The 19,466-nt window shown below is 40.6% G+C and overlaps 1 protein-coding gene and 1 long non-coding RNA gene across 8 annotated transcripts in view; one reads left to right on the top strand and one right to left on the bottom strand.

The window, feature by feature from the left end:
• The first annotated feature begins 3,056 nt into the window (after positions 1–3,056).
• Positions 3,057–9,224, top strand: LOC102781290 (uncharacterized). The gene is made up of 4 exons (XR_015716977.1): positions 3,057–3,255; positions 5,984–6,105; positions 6,224–7,291; positions 8,965–9,224. It is a non-coding gene; the product is annotated as an uncharacterized LOC102781290 (long non-coding RNA).
• A 424-nt stretch (positions 9,225–9,648) lies between these two features.
• The window catches only part of actn1 (actinin, alpha 1), a 56,898-nt gene continuing 47,080 nt past the window's right edge, over positions 9,649–19,466 (bottom strand). For 2 of the 7 annotated variants that reach the window (XM_087833149.1, XM_087833150.1), the window contains exons 15-22: positions 16,900–17,082; positions 15,916–16,050; positions 15,224–15,403; positions 13,649–13,795; positions 11,467–11,547; positions 11,088–11,153; positions 10,650–10,808; positions 9,649–10,232 (exon numbers count right to left, since the gene is read on the bottom strand). In XM_087833149.1, coding sequence (XP_087689275.1) covers positions 10,074–10,232; positions 10,650–10,808; positions 11,088–11,153; positions 11,467–11,547; positions 13,649–13,795; positions 15,224–15,403; positions 15,916–16,050; positions 16,900–17,082 — 1,110 coding nt within the window. In that variant the 3' untranslated portion in view covers positions 9,649–10,073. The other 5 variants (XM_087833144.1, XM_087833145.1, XM_087833146.1 and 2 more) reach the window with 3 other exon arrangements.

Below are 19,466 nucleotides of genomic sequence, written 5' to 3'. Positions count from 1 at the left end.
TTCTTTGTGGTTTTTTATGTTTAAGTCGTTTTTTTGGTGGTTTTTAGTTTATTTTTTGCCTGTTTGCAAGCTGCTAAGGGGATGGAATTTTTAGGGGGATAACAGGAGGAGAAAAGCTGCAGAGAGGTGTGTAAGACTGCAACTTTGCTTCCTGGTCCTAACTTTGGATAGTCACATTTTGGGGGGTTTAATAAATTTGGCCAGATTTGTAGAAATGAGAGCTGCTCCATCCAATGTGGGATAGATGCCATAACTCCTAACAAGACCAGGTTTCCTACAGAAAGTTTCCTAATTATTATTATTTATTTATTTATTTAGCCTGTCCCCTTTGGATCTTTAGCCATCAGAATTGTTGTCTGAAGGCCAAGAAAGATGCCAAGCGGATTTACTTTACCATGGCCATGCCATATTGGTCCATTTGATTGACCTTTATTATAATTATGTATTTATTTTATTTTCAGTTGTAACAGACGGGAGAGACATGCCTGGGGGATAGGACAGGGAGAAAGAATAAAAGAAAGAGAGGGAGAGAAAGAAAGAAAAATAGAGGGGAGAAGAGACGGTGAGAAAGGGGGGAAAGAAAAAAAAAGAAAAACAAACAAAACACCTGGATTACCTGTATGGAGATAAGAAAAAACAGAAGAGAAAACAAACAAAAAAGAGCAACATAATAAATACAACACCATCACAATAAACTATCTAACAGTAGATAACAGTAGATACTAAATATTACATGTTATTGTGCAGTACGCAAGATCGACAGAGCACAATGTGCTTTGAGGTAGCAGCCAAGAAACGTGTAGTTTGTGTCTGTGAACATCCGTGTGTACATCTGTGTGCACACCTGTGTGGATCAGCACGCTTGTATTCAAAAGGTTTCTCCATGTAACGATCTGCTAGGGAGTGTGGGGGGCCATAGCCCCGTCCCTCAGGACATGAAGCAGGTATGGAGGAGATCCAGGCCCCAGACATCCAGAGGCCCCAGAAAGTTTCCCAATTATTGATAAAACCCACATTGTTTTTTGGACTCCACTCAGACAGACAGAAATATAAGGAGAACATGTGGCTAAACATGTGACTCCTGGTCCAATTGGAGAGGGGACCAGAGAAAACTACAGAGCCCGATATTGTTCTGGTAAAGTTACACACCAATTCAATATTGATTTTCATGACCTCCGATTGACGTAACCGGGTGTCATTACTGCCTTTTTAATTTTACTGAATTTACATTTACCCTCAGCCAGCAGTTTAAAATTTCCCTCATTGTCACCTGCTCTGGCCCCTGGAAGACAACTGACTATGGTTACTGGTGTCTCTAGCTTCACATGTCTCAGAACAAAAAAATAAAAAATAAAAAAATAAAAACAATTCTTCCCTCTGAGGGAGCTGCTGGGTCCTATTTGATTACTGGAATAAACTTCAGGGTTCCTGATGTGTCTGACATAATGTCTGCCTCATCTGGCACAGGACAGCTGTGATGAAAGAAATGGAGTACATTTCTACAAACCACTGGGCCAATCAGTCCAGACCCAGCTAGACCCTGTTTCCTTTGCTCGCTTTCCCCAGGGTGACTGTAGCTGTTGCATTGTAAAATCGAATTAGTTTGTAGAACTTAAAAAAAAAAACTATGCAAAATTGTTGCCTCAAAAATGATTGCTGAATGTTAAGTTAAAAATGTTGAATAAACTGAAAAAGAGAGTTTTTCACTTGAAAACAAAAGTGCAGAACTGCTGAAAGCTGATATTCACACAGAAGTTTGAAAGTTGAAAAGTAGCTCTTTTGAGTAATGACAAAAAAAAAAAAAAAATAGAGTCAGAAAACATCTGAACATCTCAGTGTCCTTTCCTCCCTGCTTTTAAATCAGATGTCACTCTGAACATAAACACAAGCTACATGTGATATCTCTGATTGGTACTTGTTTCTACCTGTGCTCATGCTGGCATGATTAAAGCTAGCCAAGCAGCAGTAAATATGTGAAGCAAGGCAGAAGGATATACTCATAAACAGAACAGAATCATAAGACTATGAGCACTGCAAATGTAACAAATATATGTTGACATCAAATGGTATGTTATTTGAAATCTATATGAAACAATGAGACATGTATTTTTTCCAATATTCTTTTTTCATTTTTTTTAATTAATTGTCTAAATTCGTCTGACTTAGTGTCCCAGAAATCATCATTTCAACTCAATATGACTCACAAATATGTTTTAAATGGATGAGGAATCATCCATTTAAAACATATTTGTGAGTCACATTTGTAAACTTCCATCTGCAGCTGTTACGCTCTGTTATCAGATGAGGAATGCCGCCAAAAGAATGGCACAGATACATACAGCAGCAACAATTAGGAATTTGATGGCATCATCACGCCAAAAACCCCTTGGCCTCTTTGCAATCTGCTCGAGGATTTCGTTCATACAGAACTGAAAAACCTTCACAATTATTATGTCCACAGCAGGATCTGGTGTGGTAATTGTGTTTTTCAGTTTCTCAGCAGTTAGTACCTTTTGAAGGTCACTGAGGACAGTCCTGCTGATCCGTTTGACGACATTTTTTGACATATCTATGCTCTTTGGGAAGCTGAGGCCCTCCATTATCTGGTCTAGCAGCACTTTAGTGTGGGTGGCATACTCGTCTTTAGTGCAGCTTTGGAGAGCATTACATTTACTCAGGACTCTGACCAATACAGTGCAAGCAAACAGCCGATGCTGCTCTTCCTTGGCTGTTGTTTCAGAACCTGGCTGTGATCGGTCAAATATATCTCTTGAAGATGGTTTCATAATTTAAATATGAAAATCGAAAAGCGCTATATAAATGCAAAAAAAAAAGAAAAGAAAAAAGGAAAGAAATATGAAGGGTTTCTTGTTTTTGTTGTTCTCCAACTAATCTCAAAACTCGCAAAAAGTTCACTCACAATTCTAGTGAGTTTAAGGTCCCTATATGTGCCCTCGCGAATTCTCATATCTGTGACGCATCAAAGAGAACTCATGACGCATCAAAGGTTTACATTCGCACATGCGCACACCGCACACTTATAAATCATATTTTTTTTGTTTGTATTTCCAGGTGAATTGATCTAAATGGTTTTATTTACTTATGTAAATGCAGTGTCCCAAACGTGTGTGTGGAAAATAGATTCTTAAAGTTTAAGGAATGCCTGCAGTGTCGCATTCAGTCCAGAAATGCGATAATGCAGAAATGCTTAATGAAACGAGGGAACAACGGTTGAGTTGCCAGGATCATCTGATGGTAAATAATGTGTTAGTATTCAGTGTTGGGGAGTAACGGAATACATGTACCGCTGTTACGTATTTAAAATACAAAATATGAGTAACTGTATTCCGTTACAGTTACCGCTTAAAAAGGTGGGATTTAGAATACAGTTACTTTGTTGAAATAAATGGATTACACGGGGTACTTTCCTGTTTCATATTGTGGTGGGTCAGGCCTGTTTGGGTTTTGTTTGACAGCTACGTTCTGTTGTTCCAGGTGGCAGCGTTACGGTTGCCATGGTTACAGGGTGACCTCTCTGCTTGTTTCCTGAGTGAGAGAGGCCTTTTTGTTGTTGTTGTGCTAAGCTAATAGGCAGAATGCTACCGGTATAGCTCTAAAGAATGTAGCATCATAGGCAGTGTAGTCCATGCTGCAGGGAGAATGGACTGCCATACACGTTATGTGTCTGTGAGCGAGGGAGGGAGAAAAAGGAAAAGTATGAGCTGTCATGAGCAAAAACGGGAGCTGGAATCATGTAAATATAATAATAACCACTGCAGCCAAGAAGAGTGCCTGACGAGCCCAGTTGTAAGTAAGCTATTAAGACTCGACTCTACACCGTGTTCGTGTTTTCCTTCAAAAACAATAAGTTCCGTTGGAGCAGCCTTTCAACGCCTCTCTCTGTCTCTTGCTAGCAAAGTTGACCCAGACAACAAAGTAAAGCTAGTTTTCGGCTACGAGCCTGACACAGAACCCACCGTATTAGCCAGAGGTCCCTTTACTACGGTTCGGAGCCGCGGACCTTCAGTAACAGTAATAAATCACAGCAATAGTACATTCATGTAGTTGTAAACAGCATGATAATATATTAAGTAATCCAAAGTATTCCGTTACGTTACTCTCATTGAGTAACGTAACGGAATACGTTACAGAATACATTTTGGGGCATGTATTCTGTATTCTGTAATGGAATACATTTTAAAAGTAACCTTCCCAAGTAAGGAATACACTCGATCTTTAAGCATTTTTTTTTACAGTGTTTTAATTGTTTTTGTCTAGAAATTGTTAATATGATAAAATATCCAAAATGTTTTCTTCACCACAATAAAACTAAAATCGGCTGCATTCACGCAGTCATTAAATAATGCTGGCATTAATGTACTTTTATCATTAATATTGTACTGTAAGAACAATAAGCTGGACTCTTCTTCAGCTCCGTTGCAGAGCTTATTTCCTGTAAACACTGGTATGTTTCCGTCTCTCTCCACTTCTGTGAAGGCAGTAACACTAAAATAAGAAAAAGCATGTATTTCAACAGTCCCTCATTAACTGCAAATTTAATGCTGTATTGTAAAAATGTTTTCACAGTATTCGTGGCTGAAACAAACTGTCTATAGAAGCAGTTTCATTTTATGGCAGGTATCTCAGTTGGTTGATGGCATAGCTGATGTCCATAAAATAAAAGAAACCTGCTAATTTTTTTTAAAAACAACAACAACTATACAAATAGTAAAGTAATATTTATGTGTTGAAACCAAATGATGACATTTTAGCTTATTAAGTCAAAGTTGTTGTTTTTTTCAGGAGACTCTTTTTGGGGGTTCTTTGGGGTTTGTTTGTTTTTTCCATATATCAATACTAAAAATCTGTCTGCATCATTCTTAATAAGGCATTGTTCATTAAGTTACATGTGGCTGCACCTCTGATGGCTGTCCCTTTTTGAGTCTGGTTCTGTGGGAAGTTTCTTTCAGTGAAAAGAGTGTTTCCTTACTACTGTCACCAAACGCTTGTTCATCAGGAGTTGTTTGATTGTCGGGGTGCCTCTGTATTATTCTAGTGTCTTTACTTACAATATGAAGCACCTTGATGTAGCGGCTGTTGTGATTTGGCGTTAAATAAATAAAACATAATTGAATTGAATGTGCACCTATGTAGCTTACATCCTCCAAGAGAAATAATATGAAACAAACAATATATGTCAATGCTAAGACAGCTGATTAGAACACAGAGTCAGAAACTATCTGAACATCTCAGTGTCCTTTGCTCCCTGCTTTTAAATCAGATGTTACTCTGTGTCATGGTGTGCTGCGTGCAGGCAGGACAAGAGGGCCCACAGTGAACTAAAAGAGGCAACTTTATTGCACTGTGGCATAAACTCTGGCAGCACGGATGAAAAACACAGCAAGTTGCGGGTACGACACGACGCTGAACGTTGGAGGACACACACTATAAATACACATAAGGGAACGAGGAACAGGTGGGAATTCAGCCGGGAGAAATTAGACCTAACGAGACAGAGGAAGCGAAACTAGAACACCGACATAAGACATAAAACTTCAAAATAAAACAGGAAATCCACAGACTGAAAGAAAGAAGGGAACACAGAGTACAGGGACCAGAGTGACATGAGGGGCAAAGGAATACACAAGCTAGGAAACACACAACAGAAACCAAAACACCAGTAGTCATAAGCCATTAATCAAAAGGATGAGGAATCATCCATTTAAAACATATTTGCGAGATGCCAGTGAACGTTTTGCCAAAAGCTCCCAAATCCCCTATGTCGCACTTGGCGACAGCGGGGAGAAAAAAACCCCCTTTAATGGGGGGAAACCTCTGACAGAACCGGGCCCAGGAAGGGGTGGCCATCTGTCGCGACCAGGTGGCGTTTAAATGTTCACTGACAATTTAGCTGTATTGTAAGGAAGATGACTCCCTTACCTAGTATTCTTTCTTTTATAATTATAACGTACTATTGTTCCAGGTCCTGCACAGCTCCTCCTTACCAAGAAATGTGGTCGTATGTGTAGAGAAAAGAATGGTTAGTGTGAGCAAATAAGGTCTACAATTAAGGAGAACTAACGCAAATGTGTGAAAGGTCTAGAGGTAAATATGGTGCAAAGAAGTGGTCAAGATGTGATTACTCACACCAGTTCTGCTTCTTCTTTTTCTGTGGTTTTACCTCTGGTGGGCTCTTAACCTCTGGTGTCCTTTTCTCCCGCAGGCTCCTGAAGAGACATGAGGTCTGTGGCAGGGAGTCCTCTTTTTCTTCCTGTTCTTGTTCTCTGGTCTCTTTTTCTTCCAGAGGCTCCTGAAGAATGGTCTTGTTGGAGCAGAGCTGGGATTTCAGGTGTCTGATTTCCATTTTGAGTGTCTCCTGGTCCTGGCTATGTTTTTCTACTGCCTGTTCTTGGAGTTGATTTTGACATGCTAGGACCTGTTTCTGGAGCATCTCTATCTGCTCATTTTGGTTCCTACACTGGTCCTCCAATTCAGCCTCCAAAGCAAACTATAAGTTTTAATAAATGTTTGTTTTAAAAAAAACCTAACCAATGTAGAAGACGACTGTTTAGTGGAAAAGTATTTGACATTTGAGAGATTCTCACACATAATAACTTCTTTTAATCACGTAAACTAGGACATTTGGAAAACTTTCATGTTTAGTGAAAGATATTTATTAACACTATGCAATGAGTATTACTGAATGTCTGTTGGCAGTGGAATCTTGGTGGTTGCCAACGCAACAGAATGTCAACTAAGTTTTCTTTTAAATTCAGTTTCATTGCTGAAACTTTCATTGCTTTTTTGACACATCTATGCTCTTTGGAACGCTGAGGCCCTCCATTGTCTGGTCTAGCAGCACTTTAGTATGGGTGGCATGCTTGTCTTTAGTGCAGCTTTGGAGAGCATTACACTGGACTCTGAGCAATACGATGCAAGCAAACAGCCGGTGCTGCTCTTCCTTGGCTGTTGTTTCAGCACCTGGCTGTGATCGGTCAAATATATCTCTTGCCAATAGTTCCATAATGTAAAGGGTTTCTTGTTTTTGTTGTCTTTCAACTAATCTCAAAAGTCGCCTGACTTTCACTCACAATTCTGATGAGAATAAGGTCCCTCATAGGGACAACATTTATTAAAACTTTCGGGGCAGGGAGCATGTCTTATATTGATGCTGCTGAGAGTTACTTTATTGACAGCTCTACAAACATAGATCTACGTCCTTGTTGCTTAAACTGGGCTCAACCTTAAAAATTCCATAAAATTTAAGCAATTTCTGGAGGATCACAGTTTTGTAAGTATGTGCATTTACATGTAATAATGGGTTCTTCATCACATCCAGTAGGTCAGCTGTTATACAGTGGCTTGCAAAAGTATTCAGCCCCCTTAAACTTTCCCACATTTTGTCACATTACAGCCACAAACATGAATCAATCACGGGAAAGACCAATACAAAGTGGTGTATATATGAGAAGTGGAACGAAAATCATACATGATTCCAAACATTTTTTTACAAATAAATAACTGAAAAGTGGGGTGTGCGTAATTATTCAGCCCCCTTTGGTCTAAGTGCAGTCAGTTGCCCATAGACATTGCCTGATGAATGCTAATGACTAAATAGAGTGCACCTGTGTGTAATCTAATGTCAGTACAAATACAGCTGCTCTGTGACGGCCTCAGAGGTTGTCTAAGAGAATATTGGGAGCAACAACACCATGAAGTCCAAAGAACACACCAGACAGGTCAGGCATAAAGTTATTGAGAAATTTAAAGCAGGCTTAGGCTACAAAAAGATTTCCCAAGCCTCGAACATCCCACGGAGCACTGTTCAAGTGATCATTCAGAAATGGAAGGAGTATGGCACAACTGTAAACCTACCAAGACAAGGCCGTCCACCTAAACTCACAGGCCGAACAAGGAGAGCGCTGATCAGAAATGCAGCCAAGAGGCCCATGGTGACTCTGGACGAGCTGCAGAGATCTACAGCTCAGGTGGGGGAATCTGTCCATAGGACAACTATTAGTCGTGCACTGCACAAAGTTGGCCTTTATGGAAGAGTGGCAAGAAGAAAGCCATTGTTAAAAGAAAACCATAAGAAGTCCCGTTTGCAGTTTGCCACAAGCCATGTGGGGGACACAGCAAACGTGGAAGAAGCTGCTCTGGTCAGATGAGACCAAAATGGAACTTTTTGCCAAAATGCAAAACGCTATGTGTGGTGGAAAACTAACACTGCAAATCACTCTGAACACGCCATCCCCGCTGTCAAATATGGTGGTGGCAGCATCATGCTCTGGGGGTGCTTCTCTTCAGCAGGGACAGGGAAGCTGGTCAGAGTTGATGGGAAGATGGATGGAGCCAAATACAGGGCAATCTTGGAAGAAAACCTCTTGGAGTCTACAAAAGACTTGAGACTGGGGCGGAGGTTCACCTTCCAGCAGGACAACGACCCTAAACATAAAGCCAGGGCAACAATGGAATGGTTTAAAACAAAACATATCCATGTGTTAGAATGGCCCAGTCAAAGTCCAGATCTAAATCCAATCGAGAGTCTGTGGCAAGATCTGAAAACTGCTGTTCACAAACACTGTCCATCTAATCTGACTGAGCTGGAGCTGTTTTGCAAAGAAGAATGGGCAAGGATTTCAGTCTCTAGATGTGCAAAGCTGGTAGAGACATACCCTAAAAGACTGGCAGCTGGAATTGCAGCAAAAGGTGGTTCCACAAAGTATTGACTCAGGGGGCTGAATAATTACGCACAGCCCACTTTGCAGTTATTTATTTGTATAAAATGTTTGGAATCATGTATGATTTTCGTTCCACTTCTCACATGTACACCACTTTGTATTGGTTTTTCATGTGATTGATTCATGTTTGTGGCTATGTGACAAAATGTGGGAAAGTTCAAGGGGGCCAAATACTTTTGCAAGCCACTGTATATGACTTATGAGTTTCTATTGTTTTTAACAGGAATACTCTCTGTGGATTATTGTGGCGCTCTACGTCAAATTTATCAGAACTGTCTCACTCACCTCTAGGCCATGACAAATAACGCAAGGATAATTATTATTAACAAGCGAAACCTGCCTCTGGCTCTTTTCCGGTGTGCCCCCTTTTTTTTTCCCACTTATTTTTTTTCCATTTTTTTAATTTATTTTTCTAATGTGTGACATCGAGAATAATTTTAATGATCATTTTATGTACATCTATGGTAACTAAACTGGTTGCTATATGGGGCTTGTCTACTCTACTTGAGCAATCAAAGCTCTGTGTAAAAAAATAAATAAATAAATAAAAATAAAAATCTCATTCACCCATTCATTATTTCTAGTTTCTGTGTAACATTCACATACATTCATAATCTGATGGATCAGAGAGCAACCTGGTGTTCAGTGTCTTTCTCAAGGGTACATTGGCAGGCAGACTGGAGCAGCCAGGAATACACCAACCTTCCGATGAGTAGATGGCCTAAAAATGTACGTCTATATATACACACATACTGGCTACCAGCTTTTCTTTGGATTTTAGGAGTCATACAGGTAGTTTAAAGATGTGAGAAAATATACTACAGGCACAAACTCCCCACTTAACCCTCTTTGGGGAAAAAAATGCCACTGATGATTCCTGGAGCAAACAAAATTAGAAGAGAAAGTATAGCATTTTTTTCTTTATTACAATTGTTGTCTCTTATTTTCAATCAGGTGAAGAAAAATACCTTTTTTGTTCAGTATAATAAAATATGTTAACTTTATTCATTTCATGAAGAAAAACAATGACAACAAGAAAATAAAAACAGAAAAAATATTTTTGTCTCTCCCTCTTTGTAAACCTGGAGAGCTGCTGCATTGCGTGGGAAGCAAATACAACGGAGACAGAGTGTGAGGGAGCGGTGGAGAGGCTGGACAGGTGGAGGGGTAGAAAAGCAGGAGGAGACATAGGATAATGACAAAAAGATAAGGCCAGAGACATACCAAAAAAAACCAAAAAAATGAACAGGAGGGTGGTGACTGGGCATTTCGGAGGACGTGGCGGTTGATTAGAGTAGGCTGGTGGTCCCGCGCCAGGACGACTGACAGTGTTCAGAGGTCGCTCTCTCCATACAGGGCGGTGGAGAACGACATGTAGTCGAGGGCTCCGGGGACACCGTCGGGGCCAGTGTACGGGGCCATGCGAGCGATGCAGTACTCGGCCTGGTCTGGAGGCAGCTCCCTGCGGAGCTCATCAGCTAGGATGTAATTCTAACAGGCATGACAAAAACAAACAAGAGATGTTCCAAAATTAGACAAACATAAATGGCCTGTATTTGTATAGCACTTTACTAGTCCCTAAGGACCCCAAAGCACTTTACACAACCAGTCATCCACCCATTCACACACACATTGACACACTGGTGAGTGAGCTAATAGAACATAAGCTAATAGAAATAGCCAGGAAACCAGACGATGATGGTCAAAAGCTCTGCAGAGCTGAGATTTATTGCAGATATTGCTGATAATCTCCTGTGTACTTATGGTAGTCATGCCATTCATTGTTAGCTCTCAGTTATTAACTATGACCACTTCAAGTGCAATTCTAAAGGATTAAGCTTCAGAATGATCTATGTTTAATTTTTACCAATATATATAGGCTGTGTGTTGTTTAATATAATACTTTACCTTATCCCCTGCCAGAACTTTGAAGGAGGCCATGACTTGGTCGGCGGTGTCTGTGTCGGCTGTTTCGCGGGACATAAAGTCGATGAATGCCTGGAAGGTGACGAGGCCCATTCTGTTGGGATCCACTATGCTCATGATGCGGGAGAACTCGTTTTCACCCTGTGGTAACAGAGAGGATGTATGAGAGACGATGCACAAAGCACAGCAAATGACTGACACCCTGCATGCAGTGATATATTTGTCCTACTGTTAATGTGCAACTATGTAATAAACAAGCAAATTTTAAGCAGTTCAGAATAAATTGAATTGCACTCAAAATAACATCAACAGCAGAGTATTTGATCATATTTAAGGTAAAAAAAAAAAAAATCTCATTACCGCTTCTCTTTACTAACACATAAACAAATGGTCATACTTGAAAACTGCACATGGCTTTACCAGGTTGTAACCCATGGAGATAAGGCAGGTTTTGAAGTCTTCAGGGTCCATGATTCCTGTTCTCTTCTACAAGACGTCAGCGAGGGAAAACAAAACCAGGCGGAAAAGAGAGAAACAGAGAAGGAGGGGCAGGGATAGCCATGTGAAGCATTAAAGGTTAAAAAAAAGAGTAGAATTAAGGAAGAAATCCACACAATCCGTGATGTGGATGTTGCAAGGTAAGGGGGAAACCACAGAGGGACATGTAGAGAGGAGGAAGAAAAGCAAGAATAGAATAGAAGGGGAGGGATTGAAGTATAAGGGGGAAAAAGCCAAGGAAAAACAAAAAAAAGAAACCAGTTAAACCTCTCACCGCAAGGGCGTGGCTACAATTAAGTACCTGTGCATCGTTGGCGATATCGAAGCCTAGGCTGATCAGGCAGGCCTTGAACTCCTCTGCGCCCAGAGTGCCCGAGTGGTCCTGGGGTGTGGGAGGCCAGTGCCAGGCGAGGCGTCGGGGCCACAGGCCATGCAGCAACACATACAGGGGTGTCAGTGGTGGTGAGGTGAGGGAGTGGTGGTGGAAGGGGGCAGGACAGGTGAGGTGGTGTTGGTGGGGAAGGAGTAGAAGTGGGTGGGGGGAGGGGGTAGTGCACCATGCACGGTGGGGGCAAAATGAGGTGAGGGGGTGAAGAGGGCCATGCACAAAAGATAGAAAACAGAGAACACAGTGCATATTCATTAGGATCTGGCAGGTGAACACACGGTGGCAGCAGTGCTGCCATGCTTGGCGAGGCATTCAGAGGCGTTAATGTGCAGTGTGGCAGGCAGACTACGGGACCTTGTGGAGAGGTTATCGATATCATTGATGGCACATGTACTTAGCAACACAATGATTATCCTTCTTAGAAGCAGAGCTTTCTTTTTACAGCAGAACACTGGAGTGAGCACGTCATAAAACACTTCTCACAATCATAAGTCTTTTTTTTTTTTTTAAATCACAAAATCAGATGGTTTAAGAGCGTCAGTTTGGGTTTTGAAAACAAACATTTTCAGTTTAATATGAGAGAAGATGAAGCAAACCTCAACTATTCCCATTTGAGAAGCTGTAACCACCATCATTATTCAGTTATTTCTTTCAGTATTGGCTAATCTGGCTTAATAGCTGGCTAATCAAGCAATGTCAGAAAAGCTGTTCATTAAACATGAACAAAGAAAACCTTCAGAAAAAGATGTGAATCCTGAGACAACCAGGAAATACTTTTTGTTTTTATCCTCAGTAGACTTTAAAAAGCAGATAATTGCAGCACTTTAGGTCCCCATCACATCTACCAACTCATGTTCAGCTGAAAGCTCAGCTAAACATGTGTAAACCAAAGCAGGACGAGGTCTACATTTGTGCTCCTGCGGACTCTGATTGTTGAGCTCGGGTATTGATTAACAATAGGATGGCTCCGGATGAAGGCATGAACTTATGGTAATGTGCGGGGGTGGGGTGGTGGAGATAAATAAAATCTCATCCATAATTGATGCTGCTCCTGACATGCCTGCGCCAGTGTAAACACTAAGCTCTGGAGATAGGAGAAGGAGCTTTACAGAGGCAGCTATGCAAGGAAAGCCTGTAATGTGAACTTTAATATTCCTCTTCTGTTTCATCTTAATTTCACGTATCACAAAAGCATCCAGCTGAGCCTTGAGGCTCATTCTGCCAGACTACCACTTTTCCAAAAATGTCTGAAAGCTTTTAAAGATAAATGTTGCATCACTGAACTGTAAGTCTCTTTTCAACCCAGCCATAACCCTTGGGTGCACCCTTACGCGTTCCACAAACAACTCTACTCTACACACTCATTTTCTTCAAGTTTCTGGTTAAAGGATTGCTGTTAGCCACACGTCGGGCAGCATGACAGGATAAAAAAAAATTATCTCAAACCGGTTAGGTTATACAGCCTCACCTCATCTTCTTTGCTTTGCTGATGATGTCTGAATATACAGAAAAATGAGTGACTCCACATGCCACACTGTTACTTAAATCTGCAGAAGAATAGTTTGACATTTCGGAAAAATGCATTGTCTAATAGTAGAGGCAGTACATGGTTAGCCTAGAGCTCATAAAGCTCACAAAAGGGCACCTCAGAAGTTCAGAGTTTTTCCTGCATAGAGGAATTTTTGGCACATCCCAAAGAGGTTTGAGGTTGTTGCTATTGGTGCTTGTATGTGTAGAAACCCCAAAGACCTGGCCAGGAAACAGTCTGAGTTAATACCCTTGTCAAACTGTGCAACTTGCACTTTGAAACCTTTTCATCTCATTTGCTGAATGCAAATGAGGTACAGCATGCTAATTAACCAGCTAGTGTCCGATGTCGGTTACTTGAACATGGAAAACCGTTTTTCTTCTTCTGTGTTTAGCTGGTTTAGTCTCACATTTATCAGACAAACATGAGAGGTGCATCGAATTTGTTAGTGAAGGAACCTAAAAGCATATTTCCCAAATGTCAAAATAGTCACAAGTTTAAAACAAACTAAAGCTGTCTGCAAATGTCCGGACCTCTCCAGTGTGTCTGCACAGTGCGAGTACTGACCCTGTCGAAGTGGTTGAAGGAAGCCCGGAACTCGTTAAGCTGCTCCTGGCTGATGCCCTTGGCGTCTCGTGTCAAGATCTGGTTCTCGATTTCGTTGATGGTACGAGCGATGGTGGTGAGCAGCTGCTCCCAGCCCACACGGATGTGCTGGAGGGGAGAGAAAGATGAAGGCAAAGGAAGTGTTAAGGTGGACTAAAGAAGAGTTTCAGAGGGACTGGTTTTAGCTGAGCTTTAGCCGAGGTGGTTTGTAGATTGTTTTATGCCCTGTGTAAAGAGAAGAGGAAAATTGCAGCTCAGTACAAGACAGATGTGTCAGATATAGACTGTAAATTGAACTTTTGAAGAATAAAATGTTAGAACAACTATCTGAATGCTTTGATAATGCACATTCTATTATTTGTCTGCCCTTTTGCTCTAACAGGTACAAAGATTACAGTGAAAAATGATGGCTTTGTATCAACCGCACTCCAGACTGAGTACAATTCACTCAGCTGTGTATAAAACAGCATCCTCCAAACTATGTTTATGTCAACAAAGCCCATAAAAACAGCAAAACCATGTTTAAACCATCTCTCAGCACTGATTTTACAGCGTGCGGTACTCGGGGTTCAAATCCATTAGATTCTGCTCAAATATGTGCAGCTAGAAAATGGTCAAAAGACAAACAAATATGCAAAATAGTTTACTAAACCAGCCGAGCATGGCAAACATTGCAACAGGAGCCAATATTCTACTTGCTGGGGACTAGTTTCAACTGCAGATCAGTGCGTGTAAGGCAGGGGTGTCAAACTCCCGTCTTCGAGGGCCAGAGATATCCTTGCCCTACCTGCAGCTGATTACCTGGATCAGGTGTGCTTTGCCAGTAAGAAGCTACAAGGGCAGGTTAGTTGGAAAACAAGCAGGAGAGCGGACCTCGAGGCCTGGAGTTCGACACCTGTGGTGTATGGAGAGGACTGTATATACGGGACTTAAACAAAGGGCGACATCACGGCTAACAGATGTGTTTCTTCTCTAATTTTTGGACAACAGTAGAGCTCGCTGGCACAGAAATACACCAATGAGCTTTTAGTGAATTTATTGCTGGTTTTAATATTTTTATGTAATTTGTTGTGTGAGACAACAAGAAAGTAGATTAAGAAGAGATCTACTCTCATAAGAAAAAAGAATGTCCCTCGTTTACTACAAAACAGTAGACGAGGTGCTTTTGTTGCTTCCCAGTAGCTGATTCTGGACAGATGCCTACATAAAAGTTTGGAAAATATGTCTGTAATTATGCAGACTTAGGCTTGTAAAAGCTATTCTTGGCGGGGATAGTTCCCCAAAACTTGGCTCATGAGCCAGAAAGTTGATACTGTACACTGAAGACCAGATGGTAAACCGCCAAAAGTTCCATATTCTTAAAGGCCTTCTTGTGGGCATGTAAACATACCGCCATCTATTGTTCTGTAGTGTTTGGAAACCAAGAAAACCAAAGTATTCACAGGACACAGCCAAGTCAGACAGACGAGTCAAAAAGCCGGAGTGAGAAGTGAAATTAGGAACAGTAATGTGAATATTTGTGAAAGAAATGTTTACCTCCATGGTGTAGTTGGTGTGCTTGTTGTCAAAGATGAGAGCTTCCTGAATGAGCTGGTGGTCTCCCTCCAGCTGGTCGATCTTTGGCTTGTAGTTGACGATGCTTTTCTCGTACTGGCGGAGGTGCGTCAGCTGGTCCTCCAGGGTGCCGTGCATCTCGATTGAGATGCGGCCAATTTCCTGTGTAAGCACACAGAGAAGGTTATGACACCTTTTAATGAGAACAATGAGTCACAGCGGAGAGGAGGACATGCACACATGAATCCATTCAAGAATAGTCAAAAATCAAATACCACAGCCTGGCTTTGAAGCTTTTCGTTCATCAATTATTTTCTTTTTAAAGGGCAGCATCTCTGCTATTTTACTGAATATAACATATGTCACCATTATGTAAGTACCTGGATCAAGCTTTCAAGAACATAAAAATGTCTCCTTTATATAAGGCTATAGTAGCTCCCACATTTCAAAGTGTTATCAAATAATATTTTAACACCAAATAAGAGCAACTATCAAAAAGCCAAAACTAAAGTCTTATATATTTTACCATTATTTAAAACTCTTGAATATGAAATTCTGTGACAGGAAAAAAAAACTAATAACCTCTAGTTCAGACCTAAAGACCAAACCATGACTCTGGCCTCATTCTCAACTTATAATGTGCTCCTCCGACTGCGGTTTCTGCTCACACTGACCTCCATCTTGGTTTGGATCCAAGGCCCGATGACATTGGCCTGGTTGGCAAACTGTCTGCGCAGACGCTCGTTGTTCTGCTGCCGGGCGTGCTCTTCAATCAAAGCCTGGTCTCGCTGCGGCACCAGCTGCCTGACCTACAGCAGCCGGGAGATTGATGGAAACACCCAAGTGTGTTAATACTGACTTGTGAAGATGGGAACAATGCAACCTGTAATGAATGGAGAAACTCTTTTCCCCCCATTTTTAAAAAAAAAAAAAAAAAAAAAAAAAGATCTTCTCCCATTGCTTCACTCTTTTCATAACACACGTTCTTATTCCCTTACTGAATATAAAAATACATCTCTTATGCCACTAAAGCTTACCAAAGCATGAATTAGCTTTGACTGGAGCTGCCATACTCATTTTACGTTACTTTAAAGAGCTCACATTTTCTTTGTTGTCTCTTTTGTTGCCTGCCTTTTTCTCCCCGTCTTTTGTTCTAAATTTAATTATCTCTGAATTATTATGCAGAATTGTAGGCAATAAAATGTGGGTTTGGATTCTGACTGATTAAATATTAAAAAGTAATAAAAACCAACATGACACAAAACAAGCTTTTCTTTCCCTGATGTTTTTCTCTTTACCAACTGTTCTCCCAAGACCTCTATTATTTACTATGTTATGCCTCATCCAAAGTTTTTGTCTTGTACATTTTTGCTTTTATTTCCATCACACGTTTTCTTTCTTTCTTTCTTTCTTTCTTTCTTTCTTTCTTTCTTTCTTTCTTCTTCTTTGTTTTTGGTTTGGATGTATGGACAGTCCAGATCACTTAAAAATCTGGATTAAGAAGGGAATGGATAACTGAAAGGGGGAAAAAATGCACTAGACCCCAAATTTTCACTCATCATGCACAGAAAAAAAAAGGAAAAAAAACCCCACACATGAAAACACCAACAAATGAAAACAAAAAACATAATATTTTATATGTTTATTGATTATATTACCTTGTCCCATTTGGCATTAATCTCCTGTGGGTTGATGGTAGTATAGGGATTGGTGCCGGCAATATTCACGTGATAGGTCTGCACAATTTTGGCAATCTCATTGTGAATTCCCAGGATGGCCAAGCGCTCTTTGTCAGCCTCTGGTAGCGTGGCTTTGAACTGCTCGTGGGCTGCGCTTAATCCCTGAGACACAAAGTGTAGACAAACAATTAGGACGACTAGCCTTTTTTGTGAATTATGAAATACAAAAAAATTAGAGTTTGAATTTTTTTTGCCTAAAAACTGTAGTGATATGGAACTTATATAACACTGTGCAGAGATATTAAGAAAGTTTTATTTAAAAAAGAAGCAGCCAAAACAAAACACATGTAACAAAAGCTTCCTCAGTCTGATGAAGTGTTGATTCAAACAACTGCATTTTTGTTCTCTTGATTGATTCATTAGTTAAGACAAACTTGCTTAGGTCTGCTTGCATCTGCTTTCATGGTTTTATACCAGAATCTGACAAAGTCAAATTCTGATATTGTGTTTAATTGCATTCCTGCTGTGAGTGAGATGAGAAGATTCATGTCTGTGTGTCTGTGTCAAATCTGTTTGATAAATGTTAGATTTAAGTCTGAAGCCCATCAGAAGAGAACAACATCCACCTGCTGAGAGTTTTTAATTAAAAAAATTCAGTTTTGAAGAGGCCCCAGACAGTGCTTTATTTTATGAAAGCTTTCTGTTACAGCCATCCTGCCACTGGGCTGTAATTCTCCTCCGTTAGATCAAATATGATTTGTGGCAAAGAGAAAGTATCTCACACAATAGTGCAAACAAACCTGGAAGTGCTTAACTGTTAACAATAGGCTCCCTAATGCAATTTCAGTGCTAAGCAGCTATAGAGAGAAATTCAAAACAAACAGTCAGCTCATGTTATCACTGCTTAATCATTAAGTAGCAAAAACACCCTGCCTGTTGTCCAGTTCATAATTTTCATATGATCTTAGAATTAGGGATGGGTATCGAAAACCGGTTCTTGTTGAGAACCGGTTCCCAGTGTTTCAATTCCTTGGAATTGTTTGCCATTTTTGCAAACGATTCCCTTATCGATTCCAGTCGCCCCGAATGACGTCACCATGTTGCGGAGCGTCATTTACCTGGCAGGAAACACGGCGCCTAAGCGGCTCAAACGCTAAAAAGTTTGGTTTTGCTTTACGAGAATGGATGACAACAGGGCAACTTGCAATACTTGCAAAGTAGATATTTCATTTAAGGGAGGAAACACTACAAATATACAAAAGCATTTGCTCACAAAACACACGATAACCTTAAATGAATGTCGTGTTTTTAATTCCGCTCCGGACTCGTGAATCTCAACCCAGCAGCAGCGGTAACGTTTGCACGTCCTCTCCCGTTAATGCGGCAGGTAAATAATCAACAACAGTGCATATTATGTTAGCGCGATCTGCCTTATTACAAAACCTGCCATTACTGTGCATTTAGATGACCATGATGAGACAGACAGAGTCTGGCTCAGATGCTGGCAGTTCTCACTGCAGTCTACCGTTAGCGTCTCCTTTCAGGCCAGGATAGACGAATGTCACCGAGCAGTGACTCAGTTTGTGGTCAAAGGTTTGCACCCATTTGCCACAGCAGATGATTTTCGGTAAGTGAATGTGTTTAATTGTAGGCAGGGACATTACTGGATATTCTTGTGTAATTGCTACAGAATAATTGATGTTATACTTTGTTATTGCTACAGAAGAATATTTATTTTATTATTTTACATTTACAATTTTTTTTCCTGGGGACCCTGTGACACCCCATTGAAGAGCCGTAGGCTGTGGATCTCTTAAGATCTCACTGTTGGGTTTGTAAGGCCATGTTACTCCTAAATTTCTATCTTGTTCAAAGAGAAGATATAAAACAAAGTTCTAAGCTAATTGACCTTAGTGTTCTCCTTTTTAAAAAAGAATCGATAAGAGAATCGATAAAGAATCGAATCGTTAAACAGAATCGAAAATGGAATCGGAATCGTGAAAATCTTATCAATACCCATCCCTACTTAGAATACTCCTGGAGTCATTTGACCTTGAAATTCAACTCAATTCAGTTTTATTTATATTGTGCCAAATGACAACAGCAGTCACCTCAGGACCCTGAAATATTACAGAGAAAACTCCAACAATCAGATCAAGCACTTGGTGACAGCGGGAAGAAAAAATTCCCTTTTTAACGAGAAGAACCCTCTGGCAGATCCAGGCTTAGGAAGGACAGCAATCTGCCACAACTGGTTGGGGGTGAGGACAAAAGAGAGCCCATTCCTGTTGAACTCTGCTGTTGCTTCCTTCCCTGTTCTAGCCCACAGATCAAAGGCTCTGAATACTGAATGGAACTGAAATTAATGGAATTTGTTTTTTGTGTGACAAGTCGTTAAATATTTAGATAATGGTAAATCGTACACCAAAACTATACAGAAGCACACTTTGCACAATTGGGACGGTCATTTTAGAGTTTGAATGATCTTTCTAAAATGGACGGTGTTGGACTAGCTAGGTGCAAAAGTTTTGGAGAATTTGTTTCCA

Source organism: Neolamprologus brichardi, chromosome 19 (genome assembly GCF_056152115.1).
Source record: "Neolamprologus brichardi isolate AB-2024 chromosome 19, ASM5615211v1, whole genome shotgun sequence".
NCBI lineage: Eukaryota > Metazoa > Chordata > Actinopteri > Cichliformes > Cichlidae > Neolamprologus > Neolamprologus brichardi.
The sequence above is the reverse complement of the archived record's forward strand: the minus strand, read 5'-3'. Positions and strand labels throughout refer to the sequence as shown.